General features: G+C 32.8%; 9 protein-coding genes across 9 annotated transcripts; 5 read left to right on the top strand and 4 right to left on the bottom strand.

Annotated features, from left to right (window-relative positions):
* Positions 1-155: 155 nt before the first annotated feature.
* smc5 (structural maintenance of chromosome protein) lies at positions 156-3,864 on the top strand (the record flags this gene model as incomplete). Its single annotated transcript, XM_004356139.1, has 7 exons — positions 156-1,391; positions 1,459-1,920; positions 2,014-2,115; positions 2,184-2,507; positions 2,569-3,003; positions 3,079-3,486; positions 3,550-3,864. 7 exons carry the CDS (start codon positions 156-158, stop codon positions 3,862-3,864), a joined length of 3,282 nt encoding a protein of 1,093 aa, XP_004356192.1.
* A 254-nt stretch (positions 3,865-4,118) lies between these two features.
* Positions 4,119-5,404, bottom strand: DFA_08703 (uncharacterized protein; the record flags this gene model as incomplete). Its single annotated transcript, XM_004356138.1, has 5 exons — positions 4,119-4,568; positions 4,637-4,752; positions 4,832-4,888; positions 5,135-5,168; positions 5,279-5,404. 5 exons carry the CDS (start codon positions 5,402-5,404, stop codon positions 4,119-4,121), a joined length of 783 nt encoding a protein of 260 aa, XP_004356191.1.
* A 436-nt stretch (positions 5,405-5,840) lies between these two features.
* On the top strand, positions 5,841-6,422 carry DFA_08702 (uncharacterized protein; the record flags this gene model as incomplete). Its single annotated transcript, XM_004356137.1, has 2 exons — positions 5,841-6,100; positions 6,224-6,422. 2 exons carry the CDS (start codon positions 5,841-5,843, stop codon positions 6,420-6,422), a joined length of 459 nt encoding a protein of 152 aa, XP_004356190.1.
* Positions 6,423-6,529: 107 nt separating this feature from the next.
* spf27 (spliceosome-associated protein) lies at positions 6,530-7,343 on the bottom strand (the record flags this gene model as incomplete). The annotated part of the gene is made up of 2 exons (XM_004356136.1): positions 6,530-7,188; positions 7,274-7,343. 2 exons carry the CDS (start codon positions 7,341-7,343, stop codon positions 6,530-6,532), a joined length of 729 nt encoding a protein of 242 aa, XP_004356189.1.
* A 253-nt stretch (positions 7,344-7,596) lies between these two features.
* On the top strand, positions 7,597-8,354 carry clc (clathrin light chain; the record flags this gene model as incomplete). The annotated part of the gene is made up of 2 exons (XM_004356135.1): positions 7,597-7,859; positions 7,961-8,354. 2 exons carry the CDS (start codon positions 7,597-7,599, stop codon positions 8,352-8,354), a joined length of 657 nt encoding a protein of 218 aa, XP_004356188.1.
* Positions 8,355-9,390: 1,036 nt separating this feature from the next.
* On the top strand, positions 9,391-11,118 carry DFA_08699 (uncharacterized protein; the record flags this gene model as incomplete). The annotated part of the gene is made up of 1 exon (XM_004356134.1): positions 9,391-11,118. One exon carries the CDS (start codon positions 9,391-9,393, stop codon positions 11,116-11,118), a length of 1,728 nt encoding a protein of 575 aa, XP_004356187.1.
* A 77-nt stretch (positions 11,119-11,195) lies between these two features.
* On the bottom strand, positions 11,196-12,554 carry ctu1 (ATP-binding domain-containing protein 3; the record flags this gene model as incomplete). The annotated part of the gene is made up of 3 exons (XM_004356133.1): positions 11,196-11,764; positions 11,850-12,084; positions 12,168-12,554. 3 exons carry the CDS (start codon positions 12,552-12,554, stop codon positions 11,196-11,198), a joined length of 1,191 nt encoding a protein of 396 aa, XP_004356186.1.
* An 815-nt stretch (positions 12,555-13,369) lies between these two features.
* Positions 13,370-16,675, top strand: DFA_08697 (P-type ATPase; the record flags this gene model as incomplete). Its single annotated transcript, XM_004356132.1, has 2 exons — positions 13,370-13,933; positions 14,015-16,675. 2 exons carry the CDS (start codon positions 13,370-13,372, stop codon positions 16,673-16,675), a joined length of 3,225 nt encoding a protein of 1,074 aa, XP_004356185.1.
* Positions 16,676-16,819: 144 nt separating this feature from the next.
* On the bottom strand, positions 16,820-18,517 carry DFA_08696 (IWS1 family protein; the record flags this gene model as incomplete). The annotated part of the gene is made up of 1 exon (XM_004356131.1): positions 16,820-18,517. The coding sequence occupies one exon, from the start codon at positions 18,515-18,517 to the stop codon at positions 16,820-16,822; it is 1,698 nt and encodes a 565-aa protein (XP_004356184.1).
* Between the last annotated feature and the right edge of the window lie 437 nt (positions 18,518-18,954).

Genomic DNA, 18,954 nt, shown 5'->3' with positions numbered 1-18,954 from the left:
GCTCTCCCTCCTTTTTTTTTTTACTAGGTTTGGCGACCAATCATTTATATATGTATTTTTGTAACGATACTTAAATATATATATTGCACATTTATATATATATATATATATTATATATATTGTGTATATAAAGTATACACAACCTATATAGAGTAATGAGCGAGAGAGGAAGGAAAAGGGTCATCGAAGAGGATGAAGATGAAGAAGAAGTAAAGGCAACTCAAACTCAACAACCACAACACCAACATAATATAACACAACCATCTCAACAACTACACCTACAATCACAATCAACACAACAATCAGCATCACAGAAAGCAAGCATTAAAGATTATGTAGAAGGCAGTATAGTTAGAGTCAAACTCATCAACTTTGTGACCTACTCAGAGATTGAGTTTACTCCGGGACCTCGACTCAATGTGATTATCGGTCCCAACGGATCGGGAAAGAGTAGTATAGTGTGTGCGCTTGCACTTGGGTTGGGTGGAGGCACCCATTTGCTCGGCCGTGCCAAACAGGCCAAAGACTTTATCAAGAATGGAGAAAAGCATGCAATCATCGAGATTGAGTTGTTTGTCAAGGGTGGCACCAACGCAATCGTGCGTCGTGACATTTACGACGACAACTCTACCACATTCAGACTCAATGGCAAGAAGTTGTCTGCGACAGAGCTGCAACGCGAGGTTATGAAGTTTCAAATCCAAATTGACAACCTGTGTCAGTTCTTGCCACAGGACAAAGTCGTCAGCTTTGCGCAAATGTCAAAGACCGAGTTGTTGGTCGAGACAGAAAAGGCGATCGGTCTATTCGACATGTACGAGAACCACATGAAGCTGATCGAGTTTAAAAAGGAGCTGCAGAACCTCAACAACACCTTTCAAGGCCAACAAAACATTCTAGACGATCTCATAAAGATGAATGCTTCGATTGAAAAGGAAGTAGTCAGATTTCAAGAGCGAAACAGGTTGCTCAAGAATGTAGATGATCTCAACAAAAAAAAGGCGTGGCTCGAGTTTGAAGCAAAGAGAAAGATTGTCGATGACTTGAGAATAAAAAAACAACAAGTCGAAGCAGATATGAAACGTTTGGATACAGAGAAGGCACCTTTGGAACAAATGGCAAAGTCACTTTTAGATTCAATCAACAATATTGGACACAACTTGGAAAAGAAAATTGCAACCGCTCGTCAAGAAGAAACAAAAGTGAAACCAATCAATGCAAAAATAGAGAAAATGTCGGAAAACATTGAACGTAGTAATACTGATTTGGATAATCTTCAAAAGAGAGCTGAAGAAAGAAAGGCTGAAATTCAAAGGAGTACCAATGAACTTCAACGTATTGAAGCTTCTTTACAACAATTAGCTTCTGAAGAAGAAGTTAAAGAAAAAATGGTAAATCACAAACACAAATCAAAATATATTAAATATAAATATACTAAACGATTCGATTTATGTTTAGCAATTAAAAAATGTAGAAATTAAAGAATTAAATGAAAAATTGGGATCAATACAATTTGAAAAGAATACATGTAGACAAAAGAGAGATTCATTACAAAGAGAAAAATCAGATACTGAACAAGAAATTGCCAAATTAAATAATGTAACACAGAGAAAGTTGGAGGCACTCAAACGTATATCACCTCAATGTTACAAGACCTATGAATATATTCAACGTAATTCAAATCAATTCCAACACAAGGTATTTGGTCCTGTTTGTGTAGAACTCAGTGCACACAGTGACCACTATGCAAAGTTTCTAGAAAATACCATCCCAGGTTTCATGTTGCTTGCTTTTATTTGTCAATCCTCTCAAGATAAAGATACCCTCTATAATTATACTCGTTCAAATAATCTTAGTGGTATTACTTCAATTTATTTAACTAAAGCTCCTGATTTTAGAAGAGATTTTCGTATAGAAGATGTAAATATAAAGAAAGAAATAGAAAAAAAAAATAGAAAAAAGAAATTTATATTAATACCCCCCCCCCCCCCCCCCCCCCTTAAAATATTTTAGTTAAAAGAATATGGATTTGAATGCTTTTTAGATCAAACATTTGATTGTCCAACTCAAGTTAGAGATGCTCTTATAGAAAATACTCCATCAATGGTTAATTATGTATGTGTAAACAAAAAAAAAAAAAAAAGAAAAACTATTGATACTTTTACTTAATAATTTTTATTTAGCCATGTGGAACAAACAAAACAATGCAATTTGAAGAAGTAATTTTCCAAAATACACATTTAAATTTATATTTTACACCAGAAAAGAAATATGCTAGAACCAAATCTAGATATGATTCAACAGTCAATAATATCAATATTTCAGCTCTAAAGGGAAGTAAAGTTTTATCTTCATCCGATGTCGGTATTGATGATAAAATCAGAGGTTTGCAAGCAAAGGTTGCCCAAATTGATGAACAATTGAGTAAAATTATTCAAACTTACCAATCATTGGATGCTAAAGATAAGGAAATCAACAATGACATTAAAAAATTACAAGAAGAAAGAGTAAGCAAGAAATAAGAAAAAAGAAAAAAGATCCCTTTTTTTAATTTATTTATTTATTTAGACACAAATCGGTAAAGCAATTGATGAAAGAAAAAAATTATATTCAAGAATGACAAATACATCTAGACAAATTGAAGAACTTAAAAGAGAAGAAAATACAGAAGAGGAAAAGGCAAAGATCAATAGGCAAATCAAAGAGTTGCATACCGCCAAGGTTAAATGTCTTAATGAAGTCAATGCAATCATCTTTAATATAGCGCGTCATTCTGTAGATATTGATTCCTTTACACTAGAGAAATCAAAGTTGGAATCTAGAAGACAAACAGAATTTAGAAAATTGGAAGAACTCACCAATTCACTTAGAGAGTTGAAAAGAACACTGGACGCAGTCACTGCTGATCATACAGAGGCTACTAGAATTGCAAGACAGAAAAAAGAAGAAGCTGAAAAATTGGCTTCACTTCGTGATGAAGAAACTCAAATACTTTTAGAAAATGTAAGTAGAAAAGAAAAAAGAAAAAAATATTTTTATTTTGTTAATATTTTTTAATTTTGTTTGTCTATTTTTTAGTTACCAAATGATATTGATGAAATTGAAGGATTAATTCATGAAACTTATTCAAAGATTGAATTAATTGGTCAAACCAATTCAACAGTCATCCAAGAATATGAAAAAAGAAAAGCAGACATTGAAATGCATCGTAATAGAATTGGCAACCAAAAGGATAAACTATCGTACATTACAACCAACATGGAAAAGACAAAACGAGAATGGCTCGAACCAGTCAACGAATTTATTACGGAAATTAATCTAAGATTTACCAAATACTTTGAAAATATTGGTTGCCAAGGTGAAATCATTTTGGCTTTTGATGAAAAGGATCCAGAAGATTTTGAAAGATATGCTATTGAAATTAGAGTTAAATTTAGAGAAGAAGAACAATTAAAAGCATTAAATGCTCATCAACAATCTGGTGGTGTAAGTAAAGAAAACAAAAATAATACTACTAGATTATTAATGTTTGTTTTTTAAAATTTATAGGAAAGATCAGTTTCAACAATGTTATTCTTAATTTCATTACAAGATCTTACTAGTTGTCCATTTAGAGTGGTGGATGAAATTAATCAAGGTATGGATCCAAAGAATGAAAGAATGATTTTCGATCAAATTGTAAAGACTGCAAACCGTCCAGGTCTGCCACAATACTTCCTCATTACACCAAAGCTTTTACACGACCTCGAATATTCACAACATACCACTGTTTTATGCGTTTTCACTGGGCCATGGCACATGACCCAAAGAGATTGGGAATCTTCTTTTTCAAATACTATTAAAAGTCGTGAATTATCAAATTAATCAAAATATTAATCAAAATAATAATAAACCCCTCCTATTAATACATATAATATATTTTTGATTGTGAAAATAAATATTTGATCGGCGGTTGATTACCATAAAATAGATTTATTGGTTTGAGCTTGAAGATAATTATTATCCTTGGCTCTTTTTTCGAAAGTCTGACGAGTTCAATGATCATCTGTTGTTGAAGTTTCATCAATCTTGTCATTCTGGCCCTGAAAAGAGCAGGCATCGCTGGTAGTAGTTATGGATTAAAGTTTACCATAATAATTATTACTGTTTGAGAGTAGAGAGGAGGATTCATTTACAAGGGTTTGATTGGGATCTAAAGAATTTCTAGAAGAACTGTGTGAAGAAGTTGGAGGAGTATTACTTTCATTATCGTCATCTCCATCGGTATAATTGTATAAAATACTACTGTTGTAAACAGCAGAAGCAGACGATGAGTCACTACGAGGTCTTTCTTCCTCTTCCATTTCGTTTTCGTACAATGAATTAATATAAGAGGTGTCTGCCTCTTCATTCTTCATCTTGGTGTGAATAATATATACTTGTAAAAGTGTTGGTACAATGTCTGGTATAAAGTATCCCAACGTTATAAATACTTCATCGTTCATCAATTTCTTTGTCACTGGATTATATAAAAACATTATACTCCTTAATACAAAACATGCTCCAAATATTAATGATAAAATAAACATCTAAAAAATAAATAATTGATTAATAAAAGGGTAGAGTTATTGATTGATTGATATTTTGAATTAATTACCTTTCGAAGTTGAACAATTTGATTTCTACAAACATCTATATCAATAGATGTATACTTTAAATAAATACGAATTACCGTAATGGTAAATGAAATTCCAATTCCTAATGATAATACAACTTTTGTAAATGAAATAATAATAATCAAATATTAATAATTTATATTATTTAGATTGATTATTATTACTATTTTTTTTACCTTCATAAAGAGTATTTAAAAGATAGATAACTGAACCTTCTTTTTCAGACTTGTTGACTGTATAGAATAATATGACTAGTAGGAATTCTATGATATAAAGGAATACGGTAATGGAAATAAAAAAGACCTTCATCTTGGGAAGGAATAGCGTGGACGAGACATAGGTTTGGTAGTACATTTCGATCCAGTAAAACAAAATGATCAACAATCCAGAAATGTAAAATATAAATGAAGTATTATTTAAAAAGAATGTGATTGGACCAGACCCTGTGGCCCACCTTAATATGTACCATGCTATTCTACCAGATACAAAACAAAATATAAAGAAATGAAATATCTATAAAGGTTAAGAGATGTATATTAATATTATTATTTCATCTATCTATCTATCTATCTATCTATCTATCTATCTATCTATCTATCTATCTTTATCTATATCTAACATACCTTTGATATAACAGAAAAGTCTTTTCTAGCATAAGATTTCCAAAATGAAAATAGACATAGAACCATCAAAAAGGTATAAAGGATGATTGCCAACACTTCTATAAACCAAAATATTGCCGATGCCATCGTTGTTGGATTGAACGTTAGATATAGATATTATTCTTCCTTAAGGAGTGCACAATGTTTGATGAATGAATGATGTATAAAATATAGTGTAATCTTTCTTCTACTTTTCTCTTCTCTTCTTTTCTCACTCTCTTTTGTTTCACCCTGCCTTTTGTTTGATTGATGTTATTTGTTGTTGATAATGTGTGAAACGTTCATTGATTAGAGACTCTATTATTGATAGTGATTGAGAGATCTGACTACAGTCTGCAACGATAATGTTTGAATTGTCACGAATTGACAATTAACAGCGTAAGATGAATCAGCTGATGAGATGATAATAAATAAATAACAATTAATAATAGTGTTGTTTTAAAACTTTGAAACATAGGAAAAATCGTAGGAGTCCAGTGCTCTTTGTTTTTCGCAGTTTATTGTTTGCAAAAGCTCGCAATTAATGAATAGATATTTCTTGCTCAGAATTCTCCAAACCCACTGTCTTGTGGCTCCTCGTCAACTACAACAACCTATTATTAAACGACTCGCTCAGTTCTCTTCATCTTCATCATCAACATCGAATAACACTGAAGTAATGAGTGAGAGTGATAGTAGTAGTAGTAGTACCAGTACCAGCACAGAAGAGAAGAATCCTCCAATCTTGGTAAAGAATAGTAAAAATGAAACAATAGATATCTCTAAAGTTCATATTCGTGTCAAGTATGTTGTAGTTACTGTGATGATGATGATGATGATGATGATGATGATGATGATAATGATAATGATGTAAACATAAACAACATTGATATTAACGACACTGCATTGTATGGTTTTTAATAAAAGATCGGGGATGAAGACACCATGTGTTGATATATGTAAAATGGATAAAGCTGGTTATTGCGTAGGCTGCAGTCGTAATAAACAAGAGATAGGGGGGTGGGGTATGATGACAGATCAAGAACGTGAGCTAGTCATTGAAGAATTACCATGTCGAAAAATTTTACAATCCAATAATTATCCTCCAGGCATAATAAATAAATAAATAATAATAATAATAATAATAATAGTTGGGAAACAACAACAACAACAACAAACAAATAAGTTTGTTTTTAAATATTTTTTAGGGTATTTTTAAAATTTTAGATAGGATTATTGCCTACTGTCATTATCATTACCATCGCCATTATTATTATTATTTATTTTATTTTGTTGTTGTTGTTGTTGTTGTTGTTGTTGATCTAATTTTAATTGTTGTAAACGATCAATTTCCTTTTCCAATTCTAAACAAGCAAAATCAATTTCTTTGTTTTTAGATACCAACTCGTACCATTTCTGTTGGTTACCAACCAATCTTGATCTGATTTGATCTTGTTCAATTTTTCTCTGTACATTTGTTCTTTCAATCTCTTCTTTTGTCTCTTTTAATCGACATGTCAGTTGATCTTGTATGTTTTGTATGTCATTGTCTAGATACGATTCCCACAATTGTCCTCCATGACGTTGTAATAGTTGTAGATTGGTTCTACGAGTCTCTTGATGTAGATATTGTGCCTTTGCATTGTCGACCGATGCTTCCCATGCCTCTTTACTTGTCTTTTGTGATGCTTGTGGAGCTTCTACTTTGTATCTTGTCAAATTCAATGGTTTAATCTTCTCTCCCAACTCTACTCGCTTTAATTCCTCACCAACAAATTGAAATTTACTCTGATCAATGTCTGTACGCAACTCTCCAAGTTGTTCAAGATAGTTTGGTGGATTAAATTTCTTCATCTCTTCTTGTACCATATTTGTTACCATATTTAATTCATCTAAATTGACAAAGAAAGAGTAAGAATAAGGAATAGGAGAATAGATATATATACATATATCTCTTTACTGGTCTTGATTGATTACCTTCAGTCAATGGAGCATCAATATAAGGTAATGAATCTATATTTTCTGAACCTTCAATTATAACCTTCATCTTTCTTCTTCTTCTCTTTTCTCTCTTCTAATATATATGATTATATGATTGTATATGATACAATACACGAATTACAACTATAATCTTCACTTGAAACCTCTCATCAATAAGAATTGAATAAAAAATAAATAAAATTTGATTTTTTTTGCATTCTTGTTGTTCAATGAACACAAATTAAAGAGGGATAATAGTTTTAGTTTAGTGTAGTTTTAGTTTATTATTAATATTAAAAAAGAAAGAGAAATCATTTATCATGTCAGACCCATTTGAAGATACAGTTGAAGTAACCGAAGAGATTATTGAAGGAGACTATGTCCCGGAAGAAGGAGAAAACGTTGAAGTCTTTGACGGTGACTCTTGGACTAGTACTTCTGCTTCACAACCACAAACAACAAGCAGCAGCAACAACAACAACGGTACCAATGGTGGATCATTTGATGATGAAATCTCACCATCATCCAACAATATTCATTTCGCAAACGATGCAAAGAAATACGAACCATCTGCTTTATTAAAGTATGATCATAGAATAGATAGATAGTTAGAGAAGAAGAAGAAGAAGAAGAAGACAGATGATTACTATATATATTAACATATTCTTTTTTTTTTAACAACAGGGAACATATTGAAAAGCATGAAAAGTTATTAAAAGAGAAACAAAGAGTGTCAGAGGAAAAGAGACAAAAGAAGATTGCTGATGCCAAGAAATCATTGGAAACCTTTTATGCAGAGCGTGAAACCAAAAAGACAACTGCTCGTCAAAACAACAGAGATCACAACAAGACATTGGAAAGCGACTTGTCCATGTCTATCAATGGCAAGAACGATTCATGGGAGGTTGTCGTATCAATGATTGATTTGACTGCCAAACCAACTAGTCACTCACACGTTGAGAAAAAGGATAAGGATGCTGACTCTAACAAGAAGGAAAAGCCAGTTGCCCCACCAAAAGATACCTCTAGAATGAAGGAAGTATTGTTAAGATTAAAAAACAAACCAACTACTGTTTAAGAGGACATCCATCCATTTTTTCAATAATAATATAATAATAATATAATAATAATATAATAATAATAATAATAAGTAAAGTAATAATGTTTAAAGGGTGATGGTACAAAAAGTAGGATTATTTCAACAATAGTATAATAATAATAAAAGTGTCTCTCTCTCTTTTTTTTTTTTGTAATCTAAATCGATCATATAAGATTTAAGGTACAATAGACATATGGTTTACCTTTTTTTACTTCTTCCTTTTATTGTTGTTAAGGGGTCACCCCAAAACTGGTGGAACCTGTACGTGATGTATTGATGTGATGGCGTTGATGTTCATGATAAAATGATTCACCAAAAATGAGACAACTGTCAATCTCAATATCAATAATTCGCACACCGGTGATTCATTGGATTGCTTACCTTTGATTGAATGATGGGGGAGCAAATGATGTTATCGTGAAGAAAAAGAAATAGAAAAAATGGATGAGAGCTAGGGAAGACAAAAGAAAGGATATAAATTAGAAACTTTATCTCTTTACATATCAGTTTGTTCCTTTTTTAAATTATTCTTATGTGATTGCACTTTCAATAATTTTTTGACCTAACTAGCAAGTATGAAAATCAAAAGAAAAGAATCAAATGACGTTTTGTGAGTCAGAATAGAATTACCTCGTTCTAGTAGAAATAGAGATCGATTTCACATCTTTACCATTACTCGATAAATTTAATCAAATTTAGATAATTATTTTCTTCAGTCAAAAGGAACGTTGTGTTAAACTATAGGCATGTTTCCAAGGTGCTCAGCCGTTGTTTATCTTGATCAAAGTTATCCAAAGTCACAACAAAAAGGAGAGGAAAAAGAGTTATTTTTGGATGATTTCCGTTGCAATCTAGTAATCATCCAAAAAAACTCTTTTTCCTCTCCTTTCTTTTTCTTCCTCTGTTCTGACTACAAAAACAATTAAACAATAAATAAACTTTTTAATTCCATCCTTTTTTTTTGACTTTGATTGTTAATTTTTTAACAAACAATACTAATAATAGATAGATATAGATGGATACGACCAACAAAACAACAACAATACTTACAACAACAAAACAAGATGATGATTGCTCAGTACAACTACCAAAATACATTCAATCAGTGATCATTGAAAAGTTGATTCAAGGTTACGATGCTAAAGACCGTCAACATTATAATGGATTTCAGTGTATACCACTACAACAAGCAACTCATCTAATGTTTAACAAAACACCAAAAAAGAAACACAACTTTATAACATTGAATCAACTGTCAACAAGTATTGGATTAGTATCTAAATGGTGGTTAAAAGTAACGAGACAAACGGCTCTAAGTTTAAAGATAAATGGTCCATTACAAGAATCATACTTTTCAAACGTTATCGTAGAGTCTCTTAAATGGAAGGTGAATGGAGCAGAAGAGGCAAAAATCAATTTTGATTTTAAAAGATTACCTCTATTACTACCACACCTAAAGTCACTGGATATCGTTGCAATGGATGCAGCCAATGAAGATCGTATTCGAGATATTATCAGAGTCATCAATTCGTTCCCACGTATTCAAGTCAACTTGAATTTCGAACTTGCCGATTATTTCGACCTTGGCTACAATACAAAATGGCCTACCAATGTCCACTTTCAGGGACTTGATCCCAAAGTAGTCCTATCGCACTCAAACAACGTGGATTATTTCGATTGTCGTGGAACCAGCGAATATTGTCACCAAATGCTTGATGACTTGATCCCAACCTATGTCAATATAGCGTATGACGATGGCCAGAATGATGGTGGAGTTGTACATTTCTGGCACTCGGACATGTTCGAACATCTCCAGCAAACTCAACACATCAACATTGAATATGATTTTGTCACGATGGTTGCCCTAAAAGATTTACTCACAGAGTCATCGAAAACCCAAACTCTCAAAGTTGGTTTAATCACATGTCCTTTGGAATATGAAATGTCAAAAGATGATGATGATAACAGAGAGCCATTCGATTGTGAAAAGTGTGAAGATCATGGTACAAGAGATCTCGATAATTATGATACATTTGAAGATTTGGAAACACTATGTTCTGCTCTAACCAACAATTCAACATTAAAAAGACTTTGGTTGGAAAATCCACATGGAAAAGATAAATATGAAAGAGAAGAAGAAGAAGAAGCAGAAGATGATGAAAATGATGAAGATGATGATGATAAAGATGAAAAGAAATCAATTTCAATTAAAAGTATATCATCATTATTTGCATCAATTTGGAAGACAAACAGTAGTGTAGAATTTCTTGCACTTTCAAATCATCCAAAAATCATTTCACCATCGTTTTTCTCAACTTTGTGTCCAAACAAAATCATTACAACGTTAATGTTGATCGATGGTACATTAAACAAAGAATACATTCCATCATTTTGTCAATTATTAAAAACCAACAAAACAATCAAAGCACTCAATATCAGTGGTAATCTTTTAAAACCATGTAAAGAGTTGAATCAAGCATTCAAACAAAACAAATCGATCCAAGTATTGAATATTGCTGGTAATAGATTTTCGTCAGATTTATTCAATGCATTGCTAGAGAGTGACACCATTCAATATTTAATAATAGATAAAACAATGGCAGAGTTTTATAGTATCCATCGATATTTTAAACAATCAAAATCATTGATCAAATGTTTTGTTCTTGAAGATCCGTATCAAGATGAACTGTTTAATCATGATGATCCATTGTTTATCTATTTTAAACCTTCTCTATTAGGTTAGAACATGGTTAATAAATAAATAAATAAACTATCTCTTGGTGTTGTAAATCCATGTCATTATTATTATTTATTATTAGACTAACTGTTTGATGTAGTTGACGAGGATTGTTGTTGTTGTTGTTGTTGTTGTTGAAGTGGATGATCAAATCCAATTGCAGATATATTGGTTGGAGTGGTATCTGGTATCGTTGTTCCATTATCATTATTGTTATTTGAAGATTTGTTATAATTCTTTAAAGAATTTGAATTTAAAGCATATTTTGCTTTACCAGAGTTTAGATTCTTTAAAAAGTCGCATGCCATACAGATTTCATTTGAACAAATGTAACCACATAGATTACAGTTTCGTTGAACTGGCATCTTGATCTCGTCTCTAAAGTGAAAGTTTTCAGCCGATTGAATAATATCGATAATAATAGATGGACGAACTGCTTCGAGATCCTTTAAAAAGTCACGAGCATGTCCACGATAGGCATTGGGTGCATAGATACACTCGGTTGTGAAATAATCCAATTTCTTGAAATAGGCATACATTACAATCTCCTTTTGATAGGTATATTTGAATGGCTTTGATCTTGGTAATGCTCCTTCACTACCAGTTACTATATTTATACATCTTTGTAATCTTGGTATATCTCCTCTTAACACTAAAAACATAAATAAATGAGTTAATATATTATTATTATTATTGTTATTGTTATCAATCAATCTTTTATCTTTTTTTTTCCTTACAATTCATAAGTACAGTTTCAGCTATATCATCAGCATTATGACCAGTTACAATCTTGTTTGCACCTAATAAAACAGCACCTCTATCAAGGGCCTGTCTTCTAAATACTCCACAAAAGGTACAATTATTTTTTAATCCAATCTCTGCAACAATCTCATCCATTGTCCAATTATACAATTCCTTGTACGATAGAATCTTTAAAGGTATTTGATATTGTTGTTGATTTCTTTTAACAGTCTAAATATAATCAACAAGAGTTAATATTGGATTCTCTATATCGCTTGTTTACAAATAGTTAGTTTCTATCTTTATCTACATACTTCTAATGAATCATCTCTATAACCAGTAATACCTTCATCGATTGATAATAGGAATAGATCTAAACCATAGTCATGTCTTTTATTGAGTGTAGTCATGATCTCTGCCAATACGGTTGAATCCTTTCCACCCGATGCACCTATTGCAACACGATCACCTCTTTGAAAGAGGTTATTCGATATGATAGTATTATGTATTTCATCTTCGAATATCTGATAGAAACATTCCTTGCAGATCATCTGACCTGTCTTTGGTCTCTTTAAAACTGGTCTCTGTACTTTACATAATTCACATAACTTTGCTACTCTTTTAGTTGTTGTTGTAGAAGTTGTAGTTGTAGTTGTAGTAGTAGTAGGAGTTGTACCACCATTATTGTTGTTATTATCCATTCTTTTAGATACAAATAAACTATACTCTACCCAAAAGTAAAATTAACGAAACAAACTTCAAATTCTCATCGTTTTTGTGCTTTGAAGAGAAAATCAATAGAATTAGAATAAAATTATTATTTCTTTTTGTTTCAGTGTAGTACTACACACAATATAATTATATCATTTAACTCTCTTTACTCAGTTGATAGAGTGAATGAATCTGTAATCGATGGATCAATCGATTGTTCAACCAACTACAATCTGTCTGTCAGTGTTGAACAACTATCTATAAATGGACAACTACACAAAGTAGTGGAAAGTAGTAGTACGTAACCCCTTATATAGATGATATCACACAAATAAAGTAAGTAATAGTGTGGACTGTGACGCCCAACAACACTCACCCCTTTTTCATGCAATAGTCATATATGTGTATATAAATATTAATATATAAATATTGATAAGAAAGTATATATCTCTCTTTAGATGTGATAACTACTCTCTTTAAAAAAATGAGGAGAAAATAACCCACTCACACAGACACAACACACTACATTATTAACTATCTTCACCAAGGTTGGCAAGTGGAATACCCACTTGTCCTTTTATGTTACGTTGTCACCCCCTTTACCTCACTCCCACCCCACCCAAACACTCATACACTGTCTAATGAATCTTTTCTTTCTTTTCAATCCATCTTTTTAACTAAATATTATTCTCAAACTAATAATAACAATAATGAATGAAAGAGAATGACAACTCTTAACTTAATTTAAATATTTAAATTAAATAATTTTAAAATTTAAATTAAAAACAACATAAACAAAACAAAAATGGAAAATATTAATACTAATAATAATAATATTGTTCCAACAATAGAACCCAACAACAATAATACGAATAATAATAATTGTAAATGCAATTGTTTAAAATGTTCATATGATATATTATTTGGTAGATTGACTGGTGCAAGCAGAATTGATGTCAATGTTGATTTGGAATCATGTTGTAAATCAGAAAAAGAAGAAGAAGAAAAATGCACTGGATCATGTTCAAATACTATTTGGCAAGATGGAAAATATCAATATCAAATTACAATTCCAAATCTATCAAACATCGATGATGGTGATAATAATAATAATAATTTGGATCGATTAAAAAATGGTATTGATTCCATTGAACAAATAGAATCAACAAAATATGATTTGGATAAAAGATTAATCGAAATTGAAATGGTATCACATAATCCAATCATTCCAATATTACAATTATTAAAAACTTTAAAATATACAATTACTCAAATTAAAACTATCAATCTATCATCCAAATCCAAATCCAATATAAAAATTAATCCAACAACAACAACAACAACAATAATAGAATGTCCAAAAAATATTGTAAGTTCAAAGAAAGATATAATAATAATATTATATATTATTTACATATTTACTTATTTATTTTCTATTATATATTTTTAGGAAAGAAATAAAATATTAATTGGAATTTATGGTATGACATGTGCGAGTTGTGTTGGAATTGTTGAACATGGAATTAAATCTACTGATGGAGTTTTGGAATGTTCAGTCAATTTATTATCAGAACGAGCAGAAGTTATTTATCAAGAATCATTGACAAATGTAAAGAATATTTGTGGTGCAGTGGAAGACTTGGGATTTGAAACAAAGGTATTAGAGTTGGAAAACCCAGGTACTTTTTATTTAAAGATTGATGGAACGTATGAATTGGAATCGATTACTTTATACTTGACTAGAGTGACTGGTGTCACATTGGTAGAACATAGAGGTTCCAACCCATCATTAGCCGATCTAGATGAAAAGGTATTTAAAATTCATGGGGATTCTACTGTTATTGGTCCAAGAACAACTATACAATTATTAAAACGGGATTTAAATTTGGTTGGGTGTCTGGTAGACCCCAATTCATCTAATCTCAAAGACTCGTTGATGAGAAAGAGAGAGATTGCCAAATGGAAGAGACTGTTTATATTCTCGATTGTATTCACTCTGCCGTTGATTATCATCTCGATGGTGTTGGTACCTGCTCATGTCATGTTTTTCATGCAAGAGGTGGATTCCCGACTTTCTCTTACACGCGAGTCACTCATTGGGTTTGCATTGGCCACTCCAGTGCAATTGGTGTCGGGGTACACGTTTTACCGTGCGTCATGGGCCGCTGTAAAGAACCTGCATGGCAACATGGACCTGTTGGTGGCTGTTGGATCAAGTGCAGCCTACATTTACAGTATTGTCTCGATTGTACTGCGTATCTTGAATCCGCAGTTTGAAGGTATGCACTTTTTCGAAACCAGTGCTTCACTCATCACATTTATCATTCTTGGTCGATGGTTGGAGAATATTGCCAAAGGTCATACATCGTCGGCCATTGTCAAACTCATGAATCTACAAGCCAAAGAATCTACATTGGTTACACTGGATGACAGTGCAAAGACATTCTCTGTCATGTCTGAACAAACTATTCCATCTAATCTAATCGAGTTTGGTGATGTATTAAAGGTTGTCCCAGGTGCGTCAGTTCCCACTGACGGACGGGTACTATACGGTACATCATCAATTGACGAAGCAATGATCACTGGCGAGTCGATCCCAGTTACTAAACGTGCTGGCGATCTTGTGACTGGTGGTACACTCAATGTAGAGGGAATCATCTATATTAAAGCCAACAAGATTGGATCAGAGTCTACTCTATCTCAAATAATATCATTAGTTCAACAAGCACAAACATCCAAAGCACCCATTCAAGCATTGGCCGACTCTATATCCAAGGTGTTTGTACCTCTCATCATCTCTCTTGGTATCATCACATTTATCATTTGGATATCACTAGGTGTCACACATTCATACCCAGCGTCTTGGACAATGGGAAACAGCCCATTCATCTTTGCCTTTTTATCGGCCATTTCAGTCATTGTCGTTGCATGTCCCTGTGCACTCGGTCTTGCCACCCCTACCGCCGTAATGGTAGGTACTGGTGTCGGCGCGCAATACGGTATACTCATCAAAGGTGGAAAAGCACTTGAAACTGCTCACAAAACATCGGCCGTCCTATTTGACAAGACTGGTACAATCACTACTGGAAAGATGGCGGTTACTAGCCACAAAATATTAGTATCGGAAAGTGAAATGGCTGATTCAAAGTTTTTGGAACTAGTCTCAATTGCTGAAACATCAAGTGAACATCCAATTGCCAAAGCAATAGTTCAATATTGTCAATATAGATTAGATAATTTAACTCCTCCAACAACAAGTAATAGTAATAGTAATAATAATGGTCGATCAGAAGAAATAATATTTCCAACAAACAAATTGAAAGAAATGGCAAAAGATTTTAAAGCAATTCCGGGTCGTGGACTTGAATGTATCGTAGATGGTTGTAAAGTTATGATTGGTAATCTATCATATATTAATGAAAATGGTATCAATCAACAAGACGATCATTTATCGAAACAGATTCTAGAATTAGAGTCGAATGGAGCTACTGTAGTCTATGTAGTAGTTGATGATAAACTAGTTGGATATGTTTCGGTATCGGATCTACCTAGACAAGATTCGGCAAGGGCTATTGAACTGCTCCACTCTATTGGTATTAAATGCTTTATGGTGACTGGTGATAATTGTAGAACTGCCAAATACATTGCATCACGAGTTGGTATTCCAGAAAGCAATATATTTTCACAGGTTGCACCCAAGGAAAAAGCAGACAAGGTCAAACAACTACAAGATATGGGGCACACAGTTTGTTTTGTTGGAGATGGTATCAATGACTCACCAGCTCTTTCACAAGCAGATGTAGGAGTTTCTATTGCAGACACTGGTACCGATATTGCAATCGAGTCATCATCTATCATCCTACTTAAAAATTCACTATGTGATGTCTATCAATCCATCCATCTCTCTCGTATTGTGTTCCGTCGTATTCGAATTAATCTAACATTGGCCCTCATCTACAATGTACTTGCAGTTCCATTGGCAGCAGGTTGTTTCTTTTTAATCTTTGGTGTAACTTTAAATCCAGCGGTTGCAGCTGCTTCCATGGTCTTTAGTTCGCTTTCAGTTTTATCAAGTTCATTATTATTAAAATTGATTAAATTAAAACATTAAAACATTAAAAAGAAAAAAGAAATAAATGTATTTATTTAATATAATAAATGGAATGAATTAAATTAAATTATTTTTTATTCTTTATTTATTCTTTATTATTTACAACAATGTTCTTATTCTATTACTTTCTTATTGTTTGTTTTTTTACATTAAATTTAAACCTCTACCTTCAATTGAAACATTATGAGCTCTTGGACTACCTCGAGCTGGTTGTTTCAAACGTTTCTTTTCAATCTCACGATCGATACGATTTATGGTACGGAGTGGAGACGAGATGGCAATGTTACTCTTTGGATCGAGGCCTTTTGGACGGACGGTATAGTTGGTCATGGAACGGGGGATGAAACCGGCATGCTTAATGTGCTTGGGAAGGTAGTCTTCTTTGGTGAATTTTTTGGTGAGACCTTCGTCGGCAGCAGCTCTCTTGACAGCGTCCATGTCAACTTCGACCTCGTCGTATCGTGAGTCTTCACGCGAGCTGTCACCCGGTGCAGACCACTTGTGCATGGCATCATAGGCAAGCTTTCTAATCAACGGCGATTCATTGTCGTTGTTTTGCACTGCCTGGATGAATCTAACGATACTCGTACCGCGGATAGCGTCACGGTTGGCGGGCAGCAAGGTGAGGATACGCAAGAGTGCTGTTTTGATTTTGAGGTTTGGTTGCGAGCCGTCTGGCAATGGGTCAAGCCACTGCGAAATGACGACAAAGATTGATGGCTTGGCATCGTAGCACAAGAAATCGTACAATTGTACCTTGCTGAGGATACGCTCGACCTCTGCCAAGAGAACCACCTTGTTGAGTGCGGGTTGGCGTTTGCGGTTCGCTTCAGTGTCGCGTTCAGCAGCATCGATCATTTTGTCGATGATTTCCATCGACATGTTTTTAATGTCTTCAATGTCGAGCTTGGTAGCACGACGATGCTTTAATGAATCCAATACTTCTTGGAGTGGATCAGACTCTTTAGCATTGCTACTGTTGTTGTTATTGTTGTCATCGCCTTCATCGTCAATGATCATCATACTATCATCTTTTTTCTTTTTGCTCGATCTTTCCTTTTTCTTTTTAGGTTCCTTGTCTTGACTTTGCTTTCTCTTCTTTTCCTTCTTGTCAGATGATGATGATTTCTTTTCCTTTTTCTCCTTTTTACTCTTCTTTTTCTTCTTTTTCTTGTCTTCATCTGATGAATTCTTTTCCTCTTCTTCCTCTTCCTCTGATTGGTTTTCTACTACATAGTCACCATCCTTGTCTTTCTTTTTCTTTTTCTTGTTATTATCTTCTTCTTCTGATTCTTCGTCTAGATCCAAATCATCATCATTATCTTGAACCTTTTCAACTCTTTTTTCACGTCTCTTTGAAAGTCTGGTAAACTTTGGCTTATCTTCATCTTCTTCCTCTTCTTTATCTGATCCAAAAATATCTTCTTCTGTTGTGTTTTCAACAACTGCAGTCGTTGTTGTTGTTGTTGTTGTGCTAGTTGACGACTCAACTATAGTCTCCTTGTTGTTGTCATCTTCAGCATCAATTGATTTGTCAATTGAACCATTCAACTCTGATTCATCTTCAACATCAACTTTTTTATTTCTATGACCAACATGCTCTTCTTCTTCCTCTTCCTCTTCCTCTGCTTGAGAAGTTGTAGAGTTTATTTTAGTAGATTCTTGTTCTGCCTCTTGTACGACAGCTGTAGTGGCAGTAATAACCGACTCTTGTACAAGAAGACTAGTATCTTGTTTATCTTCTACAATTGTTGTTGTTGTTGGTGATAGAGCATCTGAATCTAAGAAAAAACTCTCTACACTAGCAGACTCCAATCCTTCTAATGTTGTTGTATTCTCCATTCTTATTTATTATTATTTGTTACTACTACTAACTACTAGCTAGCTACCTCCTACTAACTACTACAACCTTCAAACTTGAAAACGTTGAATTGAGCACTGTCACTTCAAACCACCTTTTTTATTTTAAAAAATTTGAAAAAATTATTTTTTGCCTCATCAAACTTTTTATTTAATACTTAAAAAGATAAATAAAGTATAATAAATATTTAAAAAAGAGTAATATAAAATGATGGTATATCCTTTGATTATTCTAAAAGTTTGTATTGGTTGCCAATAAATTTAATATTTATATTAATTTAATTTTTGAATTTAATATTAATTTTACTTTTTCTGTCTCAGTGAGCCGACTTTCGTTCGTTTTTGATGGGTTTATTTTTTACTATAGTTGTATTGTTAAAAGATAGATAGATTAGATAGTAGATCTTTGACTGAGTATA

This window comes from Cavenderia fasciculata (genome assembly GCF_000203815.1).
Source record: "Cavenderia fasciculata unplaced genomic scaffold Scf_ET2XIPL01COFD4-5, whole genome shotgun sequence".
Lineage (NCBI taxonomy): Eukaryota > Evosea > Eumycetozoa > Acytosteliales > Cavenderiaceae > Cavenderia > Cavenderia fasciculata.
This window is presented reverse-complemented; position numbering and strand designations above follow the sequence as displayed.